This window comes from Peromyscus californicus, unplaced genomic scaffold, assembly GCF_007827085.1.
Source record: "Peromyscus californicus insignis strain IS unplaced genomic scaffold, ASM782708v3 Scaffold_24__1_contigs__length_46423439, whole genome shotgun sequence".
Classification (NCBI taxonomy): Eukaryota; Metazoa; Chordata; class Mammalia; order Rodentia; family Cricetidae; genus Peromyscus; species Peromyscus californicus.
The window spans coordinates 45269371-45283898 of record NW_026294535.1 but is presented as its reverse complement, the minus strand read 5'-3'; the positions used below and the strand labels follow the sequence as shown (position 1 = coordinate 45283898).

Below are 14528 nucleotides of genomic sequence, written 5' to 3'. Positions count from 1 at the left end.
TAAAATTCTTTTGCTTGTCATAAATTGGAGGATCAGCCTAATGACTGCACCTGTATTATTTCAATCATCATCTCTTAACACCTCAATTGATAATCATCAAAAATGCAAATACACTGTGTTAGAAATTGCTACCTCTTTCTCAGAAGAGATTATTATACTATGCAGAAATTTCTTTTCTAGATCACTTTTCTTTGGGCTTTAAACAATTGGTTTCTAGAGTTTCTTACTCTGATAATTCTTAAGATTACCTCTCTGAGCCGGGCAGTGATGGTGCACACCTTTAATCCCAGCACTCAGAAGACAGAGCCAGTAGGATCTCTGTGAGTTCAAGGCCAGGCTGGTTTATAGAGCGAGATCCAGGACAGGCACCAAACCTACACAAAGAAACCCTCTCTCAGAAAAAAAAAATTGAAATTGAAAACAAAAAAGATTGCCTCTCTGGCTGAGGAGATGGCTCAGTAGATAGAGTGTTGGCTTTGAAAATCTGAACCTGTGTTCAGATTCCCAGCACTTATGTACTAGCTGGGCATGGTGGCTTACACCGGTAACCCTAACATGCAAGAAAGGGCCAAAGACAAGCTGATTCCAGATATTCACTGGTCATTGACCTAAAAGGGAAGCCACATGTTCAGTGAGAAATCCTGTCTCAAATAATAAGTTGGCAAGCTATTGAGGAAAGACACCAGATGTCAACATCTGGCCTCTACACCCTCACAGATAGGCAAGTACATACACACAGGGGGGGAGGGGATTTTTTAAGGCATCTCTTTAAACATACAGACATCTTGCAAAGTCATTTCCTATTATACAGCATTAGGTTTCATGAGTACTCCCAAGAACATTTCTAACTGTTTCCTGAGAACAAAATGAAAACACTTATGATGGAATTATCTGGACTCGTTTTAAAGGAAGACTCAGAAAAAGAAAATTCTTAGGCAATCTTGGTGGTAATAGAAATCTGCTAAGAGAAAGCGAAGCAAGGGCATGCTTGAGATTTAGATAACACATAAAAGATGATTTCTGGAGAAGTTAGGGTGAGTATTTAGGGTGCTTTGTCATGTTCTACTATATCCACAATACCCAGCATTTAAGATCTCTTGGATGCTTCTTTGACCTTGCCAATCATTGTAGTCATGGCAGCCTGAGTTCCTGTACACACAGAGCCATCTGGGTTCTAATAGGTCAGTTCGTATTGTCTCTGCGTCCACTCCTCCTACCATTATCCTTTGGGAACAAAAACCATCACTGAATCTTGGTGGTTCTGGTGCCTCCTCAAAAACATCAACCTCATATCCTGGGTAGATGGAGGGCCTCATAAGGGGCAAATATTTTAGTGACTCTCATGCTCTTATGTATCCATTATATCACTCTTACTTTACTCAATCCCTTTGTTCATTCCTTTATCATCTTTCATTGAAATTAAGGTATTACCATATCACTGAACATTGGATATCACTTTTTCTAAGTTCTAAGAGCAACCTCAGTCCTTACTGGAAGGTGAGACCCATACTTTGAGAAAATGCTCTCAAGTAAATTCTAGTCTGCCTAGTTTTCCATAGTGGACTCTTAATAAAAACCTAATCCCAAGAGCATAATTCTGACTCCTGCTGGGACAAGTCATTCAGTCACTAAAATTCTTTCACTATGTAGGGTCATTCTTCCTTAACTAAATCCTGTATGTCTCCAACTAGATTATAAGGGGTTTCACCCTAATACCACAATCCCACTTATACAGAGACATTTTGTGTTTATTGATAACTGTTTTTAAAATGATTGCTCTTGCAGCATGCTGGAGGAAGCCAGAGAGAAATGGAGGGTGACACAAACACAAATTTCCATGGAAATACAATCTTAATATTATTCCTGCAGAGCCTGAAGAACTACTTCCCCATTCTCTGCAAGTCTGAACACTTTTCTTGAAAATATATAGGTCATTAAGGGCTTTGAACTCTCTGCTCCCCTTTAGGAGGTTGTCACACACTTGAGAACTGATGTCTCTGAACTGGTGAATCTCTATGGTGCCTCACAGATAGTAAATCATTATACAGAAAGGAAAAGCCTGCAAATCAGAGCTTCTCTAAGCAGGTGACCCAAAACCATAGTTTCTAAATCATTGAGTGAGTACTGTACCACCCCAGGTACTCCCTCTTGTTCATTCTAAGGAAATAATAGATCAAAACACCTTACTTAATATATTCACTTTATATGTTACTAGGCTTCATAAAAATATTTTCATATTCACGCACCCATACTGTCTTAAGGTTTCTATTGCTGGGAAGTGACCACGGCAACTCTCACAGAGGAAAACATTTAATTGAGGTGGCAACACACAGTTTCAGAGGTTTAGTCCATTGTCATCATGGCAGGAAACATGGCAGCTGGGAGTATGGCTAAGTGCATGCAGGCATGGTGCTGGAGAGAGAGCTGAGAGTTCTACATCTTGCACAGGCAACAGGGAGTGAACTGAGACATTGGCTGTGGCTTGAGCATATTTAAGACCACAAAGTCTGCCCCCACAGTGACCAAATTCCTCCAACAAGGCCACACCCACTCCAATAAAGCCACACCTCCTCATAGTGTCATTCCCTTTGGGGGTCATTTTCTTTCAAGCCACTACAATTCCACTCCCTGGCCCACAAAGGCTTGAAGCCATATCATAATGCAAAAATGCATTCAGTCCAACATCAAAAGTCTCTGTGGTGGTTGGAAAGAAAATGGTCCCCAAAGTGGCACTATTAGGAGGTATGGCCTTGGTGTAGGAAGTGTGGCACTATGGGGACAGGCATTGAGGTCTCTTTGGCTCAAGCTTCCCTCAATGTGACTGTCAGTCAACTTCCTGTTGCCTTCAAGATGTAGCAATCTCAATTCCAGCCCTATGTCTGTCTGTACACCACCATGCTTCCCGTTATGATGATAATGGACTGAACCTCTGTAACTGTAAGTGAGGCCCCTCAATTGTTTCCTTTATGAGTTGCCATGGTCATTGCATCTTTTCACAGCAATAAAAACCCAAACTAAGACAGTCCCATAGGCTATCATAGTCTCAACAATGTTTAAAAGTCCAAAGTTCAAAGTCTCTTCTGAGATGCATGCGATGTCTTAACTGTAATCCCCTATAAAATCAAAATCAAATACTTCCAACATATAATGGCATGGGATATATATTACTATTCCAAAATGTAGGGAAAGATGCAGAGTGAGAAAATACTGGACCAAAGAAAAACCAAAAACCAGCTGGGCAAATGGCAAATGCTGAATCTCCATGTCTGATGTCAAAACACTCTTCAGATTTCCAACTCCATTCACCTTGGTTGACTGTAACTTCTTTCTTTTGGGCTGGTTCCACTTCCTGTTAGCAGCTTTCCTCAACATGTACCCATGGCTCTGGCACCTCTAACATCTTTGGGTCTCCAAGGCAATCGAGGCTTCAGCTTCACAGCTTCACACTGTGGCCTCTCCATTCAGGAAAACCCTGACACATGCCTGGCCTCAGCAACTTTCCTTAGCTGAGGAGGCAAATTCCATGGCCCCTTTCTTCTATCCTTAAAGCCAGAACTATGTGGCCAAAGATGCCAAGTTCTGATGCTTACTGGGGCTAGAACATGACCCCCTTGTTCAGCTACATCTTCAATAACTTTCTGTTTTCACTGCCTAAGCTTGACTGTCCTGAAACTGGATCTGTAGACCAGGCTGGCCTCAAACTCAGAGACCTTTCAATTATATCTTCACCAGATTTCTGGTTTTAATGGTTACCTTCACTTCCTAAGCTTGGCTGTCGTGGAACTTGCTCTCTAGACCAGACTGGCCTCAAACTCAGAGATCTACCACTCTCTGCCTCTGGAGTGCTGGGATTAAAGGCATGCACCACCACACCTGTCTCTAAGCTTTTCATTAATTTCTTTTCACAAGTTGGAAATGTAGAAGTGTGGGATCTTGTCCTGAGGTCACTGCTCCCTTTATTCCATTTCTTAATCTGCACTTTTCTATATGAAATAAAACTTGAAAATCACTCAGAAGTGTCCAGAGCCTCTGACAGGAATTCCTGGGCATCTTTCACAGGGACTATAAAACCCTAAAATAAAGGAGATGCTCCACAGGAGGGGAGACCAGAGCTGCCCTGTCTGCCTCTGTCTCCCTCCCTCTCTCCATCTCTGTGTCTGTTTCTCATTCTCACTCTCTTTTCAACATCTTTTCCTTTTTCCCAAACCCAGCAACATAGTTGGTGAGCTGGGTTAAACAAGTGCTGTTTGTGACACTCTATGGTCTCAGTTTGGACATACACAGCACCAGTACCTAGTAAATTCATTCCAAAACTCTTATACTGTGACAGCAATTCCAGTGCAAAGTCCAAATAGAAACTACAAAGGAGGGCCAAGTCTGAAGGCTTACAACATGTGTATCTAAGAAAGTTCAGATTCTCAAGGCATGACATCCAGAATCTAGATACAAGTAAGTGGGTGCATGGCTCCCTCTAGTGGGACATCCCGTTCTTGCAATATTACACACACCTTGCTCTATGGCTTTTTAAAGATAACAATTATAAAATACTTTAAATAAAAAGGTAAAACAACTTAAAGTTATCCTGTGATTGAATCACTGCTTGAAGAATCACCTAAGCAAGCATTGCTCTCAAATGCAGACTGTTTCACTTTTGAGAAAATGTCAAACATTGCCTACCTCTTTGCCTGCACAAAAATCAATACACAGGGGAACAGAGACTTTAATGTACAACCTAAAACTTTGAAACTGCTAGGGAGAATATAGGTAAAACACTTCAATATATAATTATGGGCAAGTACTCTAACAAGGGCTCCAATATCACAGGAAATCATCCCAAGAATTGAGAGAGGGCAATAGATTAAAGTAATTCCACACAACAAAGGAAATTATCACAAGTCTCCTTTTTAAAATAGCCAACTATATATCACACGGGAGATTGATATCTAAGATATATAAAGAATTACAAAAGTCAAATACAAAAAAATTATCAATACAATCAATAAATGAACTAATGGAGTATACAGTTCTCAAAAGTAGAAATACAAATGGTCAAGGGGTACTTGAAAAATATCAAACATCCTTAGCCATCAAGAAAATACAAATTGAAATTGCTTTGAAATTCCACCTCACCTTAGTCAGGATGGCTATCATCAAAAAAAACAAATGATGACAGATTCTGTCAAAGATGTCAGGAAGGAAGAATCCTGATGCTGCAGATGAGAGTGTAAGCTGATGCAGCCATTGTAGGAATCAATATGGGGGCTGTGTTATTTCCCTGAACAGCAAACAGCCATGTAGAGATGGCAAGGTCTATCTCAGCTTGCAGTTCAAGATACCACAGTCTATCATGACAGAGGAGGCAAGATCAGCAAAAGGTAAGATAGTAAGAATAGTAAGATAAGATAAGAAGGAAGGTAAAATAAACAAAGATAAACAAAATTGATCATCTTTAACTAGAATAAGTAAAAGATTCAAATAAACAAAATCATAAATGAATCGCTAAACTACAGAAATGTAAACCATTGGACGAGCTTCTTGTAAAATATTATACATCAACTAGTTGAATCACCTAGAAAAAATGTACTACCCACCAAGACTAGCATGGGACACCACAATGGTGCATTCTGATATTACAAATTGACTGTAACAGCATTATAATACACTATGTCATGGCACTGAATCTGGTTCCCAGGACCCACATCAAGGAACTTACAGCTGCTTATAACTCAAGCTCTAAGGGACCCTCTGCAGGCAACTGCACTCCTATGCTGACACAGACACACACAAATACACATAATTAAAAATAAAATCAATCTTTAAAAATATTCTCTTTTATGTAACAATGATCAATCATGCCATTAGAGATACATTTTAATATCACAGTTCAAACTACAGTGTCACAATGTTCACTTTTATCATCACAATGCTCCATGGTGTCATCACAAAATATTTTATTACCCAATGGTGCATTGTGGACTCAAAGAGCCAATGTGACCTCACAATGCTCTCTCATGACATCACAATTCTCAAATTTGTCTGCGTGATATTCCATTCTGCCATCACAATGCTGTTTCATTACACAACAGTGCTCAGTTTTCTGTCACAAAGATGCATTGTGATAACAAGGCTCAACCATGATATCACAATACAATGCCTTCACAATGCTCAACTGTTTTTAGATAACAATGTCCCATAAACCATCGCAGTGATGCGTCGTGAAATCACAGCTCCATTGTGACATCAAAATGCCACATTCTGTATTACAGGGTTCAACCTTGTCTTCACAATCCTTCCTTATGCCACCACAATGCTCCATGTTGGCATATCAGTGCTCAGTTGGGCCATCACAGTGGTGCATTGTAGTATCACATCTCCAGTATCACATCACAATACTGCAATGTGACATCACAATGCACCATTGTGCTGAAACAATTTTTCATTGTGACATCGTAGCTCCTAAGTGAGGTTCTCCACTGTGACACCACTAGGCTCCATTCAATGTCCATAGGATGTCATGACAACACAGTGCTACATTCTGCCCTCACAGGCCTTCATGTGCCACCACAATCCTCCATTTACATAACAATGCTCATCGTGATATCACAGCTCCTTTGAAATCTAACAGTGCTCCATTGTAGCACCATAGTGCTGCACTGTGATGTCACTGGTTCTACTGCTATATCACAATGACCCATTGTGCCATCATAACTCTCTACTTTATATGGAAAAGCTCAGTCATGCCATCACATGGTGCATTATGACATCACAGCTCCACTCTAACATTACACTGCTCCATTATGACATTGAAATCATCAAATTTGCCATCAAATGTTACACTGTAGCATCAGAATGCTCCATTACATCACCACAGACTACTCCATTATGACATCACAACACTCAACTGTGCCAACATGAAGCTGCCTTGTGATATCACACTCTATCATGACATTATGATGTTCCACATTGACATCACAATGTTTCATTGTACCATCACATTACTTCATATTTATATGAAAGTGCTCAATTGGGCCACTACAATGGTGCATTGTGACATCTCAGAACCATTTTCACATCTTAATGCTCCATATTCTCATAACAATCATCAACTTTGCCATCACAGTAGTACGTTTTGGCTTCACATCTCCACTATCATATCACAATGTTGCATTGTGACATTACATTGTTCAGTTTTACTTTAACATTGCTGCATTGTGCCATTGAAGCTCCTCTGTGAAACCACAAGGCTCAGTATTGCCTTTGTGATGCTGCTTTTCAGCAGGATAAAGTTCCAGATACCATGTCAATGCTCTACTGGGACATTACCTTAGTCCCAACTGAATGCTCCATTGTTGCATCACAATGTTCCATTAATGCCATCAGGATATATCAGGGAAGGTGGCACAGATAATAGGCAGGTATGATCTGCTGGAATCCCCAGGGAATAAGCTAAGGAAAGTAGGATAACAGTTATCAAAAAGAGGTGGGTAGTAGTTTAAACTCTGCAGTTTAGTAAAATGGGAAATTTTACAAAGTAAACGGGGTAGGGGGGATCAAGTTTGACTCAGAGGGATTGACAGGAATGAGGAGCCAGCTCTCCCAGTGAGAAAGGGTGACTGCAGCCATGATTAAGATAGAGAGCCTCAGAAAAGCAGTATAGTACTCTAAGTAACATATTCTTTAAAAGAGAAAAAAAGAGGAGGGAATGTTGTGCAGAGCAGCGGCAAAAGAAAGACTGATGCCAGAAAAACCTCTTCTCTCACAGGAGCAGCAGCCAGGTCCTCTGTCACCCCAGATCCATGAGTCACACTCACGGGAAACTCAGAGCAAGTGTCACAAGACTACAGGCAGAAACATGTCAACAGAACAACCTCTAAATAGGGGAGAGAACCTGAGTCAGAATCACTGAATCACACAGAATTCGTTGAACTGGAAACCTGATCAGAGCCAAAGTCTGCAGGGGAACAGAGACAAGGATTCCAAGCACCATGCTGGAGGACTGCCTGGAGGAAGGGCCAACATTCACAAATGGATTCCTGTAGGACCACCCTGAGTTGTGATGAGAACCTATGACCTGACTTCATAACCAGATAGCTCACCAATGGGACCAGTATCTGTGACCCCACCTTGCAAAGAACTATCTAGAGAATGAGAGACATCTGAGAACTTCTTAATATCCTTCTGCTTCACTTTTTGTTCTCTCTCTCATTGTTAACAGTAGCTCTGCCATGGCCTGGATGCTCTACTGTCTTGAAATTTCCTCCACCAAATAATTAGTCCATCACCTTTCAATTCAGTCCTCACTCATGTTCTCAGGACACTGGCAGAATGAAGCCGGATTCTTTCCCATATGATCGTATTCATGGCCCCAGCCCAGTTCCCATGGAGTTTGCACTGGTTGTTTTTCCTGTTGTTGTTGTTGTTGTTTTGTCAAAATGTAACAAGCTATGTAGTCATCCAGAAGAAGAAACCTCAGTTGAGAAGATCCCTCCATCAGATTGTCTATAGGCAAGTCTATGAGGGCATTTTCTTGATTATTGATTTATGGGATGCCCAAGCCAAATGGGGGTGGTGCCCCCTTGGGCAGGTGGTCCTGGGTCATATAAGAACACAAGCTGGGGAAACCGTAGACACAAAGCCAATAAGCAAAGTTCCCTCATGTTTCTGCTTCAGGTTTTGACTCTAGGTCCCTGCCTTGGGTTTCTACCTGGACTACCCTTCATGGTGAACTGTAAGCCATAAGATGAAATAAATGAACCCTTTCCCTCCCGAGTTGCTTTTGGTCATAGTCTTTATCAAAGTGATAGAAACAAAACAGAGTCCTTGTTCCCCTGTGAAACCTCATGAGCTGGGTCTCCCACCAGAATGGCTCAAGGGATTTTCTAGCCCAAAGTGCCCAACTCCTCTGTTTTTCCAACAAACCAGTTCCGAGAGCTCAAGAACTGTATGGTCAGGTTTTCCCAGCAGTACCCCCACTTATTGGTACCAATTTTCTGTATTTGTTACGTTTCCTGTTGTGATAAAATGCCCTGGCAAAAGTAACTTAAAGGAGAAAGGGTTTCTTTCAGTTCACAGTTCAAAAGTACTGTCAATTGTGGTGAGATATCCTGTTTACAAGATCTTGAAGCAGTTGATCACTGACCCATTGCATCACAGTCAGGAAGCAGGAAACAGTGAGTGCTCATAGTCAGCTCCCACTCCTTTTCTTGCAGCCCAGAACCTGAGCCCAGGGAACTGTGAGGCCCACTTTTAGAGTGGTTCTTCTACCTCAGTTTACCTAATTAAGATAATCCCTCACAGGCATCCCAGTGGCTTGTCTCCTAGGTAACTCCAGATCCTGTGAAGCCAATAATGTCAACCATAATGCCTCTTCTAAACTGGCATGCCAGACTTTCAGATGAAGGTCCTTCTGAAGAGGTGGAATGTGAGCTGAGACCACTTATATCATCCATAAGCTTTTGGGGATGAGTGTTGGAGCACCACCCTTGATAAGGCCTGGCAAGGAATCTGTCAAGATGAAGCCACTGCCACAACTGCTACCTCCAACATCACCTAACTTCCACCTTTATCCTTGCCAAGTAAGACGGATGACCCAGACCCTGCCTCTTGACCCCCATGGTCCTGAGATAACTTCTACCATAAAAAACCACAATTTAATTTGTGAGAGGGAAGGGGTGAAGCAAGTAAATCCTCTGCCTCAATTCTTCTGTCTTCCATGTCTTCCAGAGGTGCCTCACCTTGGCTGAAGTTAGGCTATGAGTGGAACTTGAGCAATGGGGGAGTTTAGGGAGTTTAATCTTCAGCTGTCTAGACTCCAGAAAGAGAAACACAAGCGTGGTTTTTCTCCCCTCTCCCTTTGAGTAGACTGAAGGAATAGTCGGTGATGTGTGTAGAACACCTCTTCTAAGCTGTGTGCCAGTCCCTTCTAAGCCTTAAAATCATGGCTCTGAGCAAAGCAAAGACTCTGCCTTTAAAGAATATACCCTCTAGCAAAGAAGGCCTGAGCTAAATACACACTCAAGCAAAAGAGCAAATGTTATCGTTCTGAAGTAGGTATATGCCGTGAGGTATATAAGAGTGGCCACCATATGGTCCTACTTGAGGGATATTCAAGAACGTCCTTCTGAAGAGGTGGAATGTGAGCTGAGGCTCAAATAATGTCAAGTTACCTGTGGTTTAAAGTATGAGTTTGTGGACAATATGAGCAAAGTACAATGACATGTATGTGAAAACTGTATCATGAAACCCATTCTTTCTTGTTTGCTAATTTAAAAATTAATTTAAAAATAGATAATTTTTTTAGAAACAGTAAAGTTTATTTTAATCCATAAAAAAAGGAATTTGTAGACAGAGAGCCTAAATGCCTAGGAAAGAAGAATCAAACCAGCAGAAACATATAATGTGAGTAATTATAAAGATGTGAAATGTGTATGGAGGGTTGATGGTTGGTGAGTATGAGGTGTTCCTAGAATGCTTTCTAGAAGAAGCAGCTCCTGGCAGGGCCTCCAGTCTTCTCATACCATGAATAACATTTGAATTGTACATCCAGGTAAAACAAAGTGAATTTGTCGGGAACTTGGAAAATAATTCCACATAGAAAACATCATTGCATTTTGTACTACAAAATTATAAGGAAAATATGCCACTAGAGAAGTGTTTAAATACTGATTTATGTAATACTTCCCAAACACTGCTTGCATCTGTGAACATAATTTTTACATTAGGTTTTGTGCCTGAAAAATAGCTAACTGTCCAGACATATAAAGCACACCTTACTCGTAGCACTTAAGAGGCAGAGGCAGGTGAATCTCTGTGAGTTCACGGCCAGCCTGGCCTCCATAGCAAGTTCCAGGCCAGCCAAGGCTACATAATGAGACCCTGTCTCAAAACAACAACAAAAACTGGTAATGTTGAAAATTCTTGTACTAATGATGTTTCATATCCAGTTACACCTTCTTAGTATCAAGTATTTCAGAATAATAGATGCTGGAAAGTCTAAAATGTGTATGCATGGATTTCTTAGATACTTGAATGGGACTTATCAGCAGATAACAGACAGAAGTGTACCTATGAACAAGGGAACAGAAGCCAACAATCACCACAGAGAGGTGAGGGAGCCCTCAGGAAGTCCAGGGGCTCACAGCTCCAACATCTGAAGCCCTCACCTTAAGCTTGCATTCTTATGTTCAGACACTGACTCTGCCTGAAAGTAGTCCCTTGGGTTACATTTTGATGCATCTTGGTGTATTTCCAATCCACATGTCTCAGCTTGTCCTTAATCATCTAAGGAAATGTGACTCACATTTGTCTTATTCTTTTCATCTCAAGAAATTTTCAAAATACTTTCCTCATCCTTCTTCTCTTTGGGTCATCTAACCCCAACTCCTTCCTGACCCTTGGACAACATCCCTGCCCTGAAACTTGAGGGAAAGGTGCTAAAATGGGCAATAAAACACAATAAAAATTCTTGTGGCAGGTAATTTGACAAAGAATTTCAAAAACACTTTTACTCAGCAATCCTGTTTCAGGGAGTTGTACTAGAGAAAATGTAGGTAAAGATATGTGTGAGTACGTTTATCTCAATGTCTGTGACAAATGTTAACTGCGATGACAGGACATTTCTTAAGATTATAGAACCCATACTGTAAGATATGACAGAGACATTGAAAGAACTCCCTAGGAGCCATAGCACAATGTTCAAATGTCTTCAATAGAGTAGAAGCTGTTAAAACACAGTTTAGACAATATAATGTTATTTTTAATTTTTATAAACAAGCATGTATACAAATACTGAGTGAAAGCAGGCAGCAGTAATTTCCCAAAAACATTATTAACATTTTGCTGATAGATATATTTTCTTCTGTATGCAAATTTATTACAACTAACAGAGTTCCTTTTTGCAAACTGAGAAAGAAACTCAATGCTGTTTCTAGGCCTTCATTTATACCTTGGGCACATTTTCCCTGCCTCTACTTTCTCCCACTTGTGACTAATAGCTGAGGAGGGTTCTAGAACAATCAAGAGCTGACTTTCCAGAGAAAGGGACATGTGCCAAATCCCTCCAACCAACAACCAAAGTGGACACCAAGTGAAAATAATGAACAGTTTTTTGGAAAAAAAAAAAGTACACATAAAGTAAAAGTAAGTTTAAAAAAAGAACATAAAGGGGCAGGAGAGATGGCTCAGTGGTTAAGAGCACTGACTGCTCTTCCATAGGACCCAGGTTCAATTCCCAGCATTAGCATAGCAGCTCACAACTGTCTGTAATTCCAGGACCAAGGGACCTGACACCCCATGGCAAAACATATAAAATAAAAAATAAGTAAAAAAGGAAACAGTGCAATTTCAAGAATTGAAGGCCACATCAAACTTCAGAACAGAGGGGGAGACGGCAGTATGTGTCCTCTACCTGAGACCAAAGGAGGGAATGAAAGGCACTTCTTTCAAGACAGCTGGAAAGAAAGTTAAGTCGAGAACACCAACATCTTAAGAGGGTCCAAGGAGATAGGGAATCATTCAGGAGACAAGTAATTAAATAGACCAAGGCTACAGCAATACAAGCAAAACTCAGGAGCTGAACTTGCAAAGCAGCCAGTCCCTGTCCCTGTCCCTTACTAGCAAATGGGAATGATGTCAGAGAGAAAGGCTTACAATAAGGACTCACTGGGAGAAGCAGGAAGATGGATATCTCAAGAGCATAACCCCAGGAAGGCACTAAACCTCAGCCATGACCAGGAATCACATCATCACACAAGGTTATCTCAGCAGCCTTCCCCTTGACCTCCATTCCAGTCCTCAGCTCTGCTCTTATCATGAAGCCCAGTCAAAGTCTTAAGACCAGGTCCCAGAAACAGAGCTCTGAAAAATACACCTGTGTCTTGGATGCTCATGGTGGGTGGAACACACCAATGCACAACAGACTGTGCCCTGTGGTTTCAGCTTCTCTTTTTCCTTAAGAATGCCCTTAGATCCAAGATCTTGGGAGGATGGTGGAGTATGGTCAAGGACCCCCAAGGTATTTCTTCATGAGGCGCCTCATGGCCCCTATGACCTCCTTATTCCTCAGACTGTAAACAAAAGGGTTGCACATGGGGGTGACAACCGTGTAGAAAATGGAAAGAATCTGGTCAGTGTCCCCAAGAGAATCTGCCTGAGGCCTCATATAGGCAGCAGTCGCAGTCCCATAAAAGAGTATGACCACAAACAGGTGGGAAGAGCAGGTAGAAAAGATCTTTTGACGTCCCTCGGATGTTGCAACACCAAGTATAGTGGCAATGATACAGGCGTAAGAAGCCACAATCAACGAGAAGGGCGTGAAGATAAAAGCTACCGTGATGAAGAGATTCCCCACTTCACCCCAGAAAGTGCTTGCACTGGCCAGTCTCAGCACAGGCAGGATGTCACACAGGAAGTGATGGATGGTGTTGGCACCACGGAAAGGCAAAGTGAAGATGCAGACAGAGTGGGTGGTGCCAGTGATGATGCCCGCAAAGTAAGAGGCCCCCACCATGCTGGCACATGTTCCCTGGTCCATCAGCGTGGAATAATGTAGTGGAGAGCAGATGGCAGCGTACCGGTCATAAGCCATGGCAGCGAGCAAACAGCATTCGGCAACGCCAAAAAGGGCAAAGAAGTACATCTGAGTGAAGCAGCTGGCCCGGGCAATGGTGGGGCAGGAAGACCTGAGGTCAGCCAACATCCTAGGCACAATGGTGGTGGTGTAGAGGATCTCCACCACGGAGAAGTGACGCAGGAAGAAGTACATGGGGGAGTGGAGGGCAGAGTCCGCCAGCGTGAGGAGGATGATCAGAGAGTTGCCCAGCAAGGTAACCACATAGATACACAGCACACCCCAAAACAGATGGCCCTGAAGAAAGGCAAAGCCCGAGAACCCCAATAAAATGAACTCTGTTACTTCTGTACCATTGTCACCTCCCATGTCCCCAAAGCCAGACTAGAAAAAAGAGGGGCCAGAGAGGGGTAGCCGGCCAGAAACCTTTGCAGCAGTAAGGATGAAGAGTCGTCCATGAGAGTAGCTCAGCTTGCTGAGAAGGAGGAGGAGGAGGAGGAGGAGGAGGAGGAGGAGGAGGAGGAGGAGGAGGAGGAGGAGAAGGATGCTGAGGATGATGATGAGAAGGATGCCGAAGAGGATGCTGAGGAGGAAGATGAGGAAGATCCTGAGGAAGATGCTGAAGAGGATGCTGAGGAAAAGCCTGAGAACTTCAGCTGCTGCTGACTCCCACCAAAAGAAAAAAAAAAAAAACCTCCCAAAGAGGAAGAAAATCCAGAGAAGATGAGGCACACTTGCAGATCCTCTTACTGTTGCAAGATTTCTCAGACAAGTCTGCTCCACTCACCCAGGCAGGAGCTAGGAGCAAAAAGCTGGGGGCAAAAGCAGCTTCCTTCAAGAAGGGGGCTGAGGACGTGGACAGAAAACTGAGTGAGCAGACAGAGAACAAATAATCTGGGTCCACCCAGAGGCAGAAAGTGAGTGGAATAGGCAAGAGCAGGAGACAGGAGCACAGATCTGA

The 14528-nt window shown here is 42.2% G+C and overlaps 1 protein-coding gene across 1 annotated transcript; it reads right to left on the bottom strand.

The window, feature by feature from the left end:
* Positions 1-12997: 12997 nt before the first annotated feature.
* LOC128119568 (olfactory receptor 9-like) lies at positions 12998-13936 on the bottom strand. The gene has a single exon (XM_052752899.1). The coding sequence runs from the start codon at positions 13934-13936 to the stop codon at positions 12998-13000; it is 939 nt and encodes a 312-aa protein (XP_052608859.1).
* Between the last annotated feature and the right edge of the window lie 592 nt (positions 13937-14528).

Excerpts from the sequence above, each read along its gene's own strand:
- LOC128119568 (XM_052752899.1), bottom strand. The coding sequence starts at position 13,936 with ATGGGAGGTGACAATGGTACAGAAGTAACAGAGTTCATTTTATTGGGG.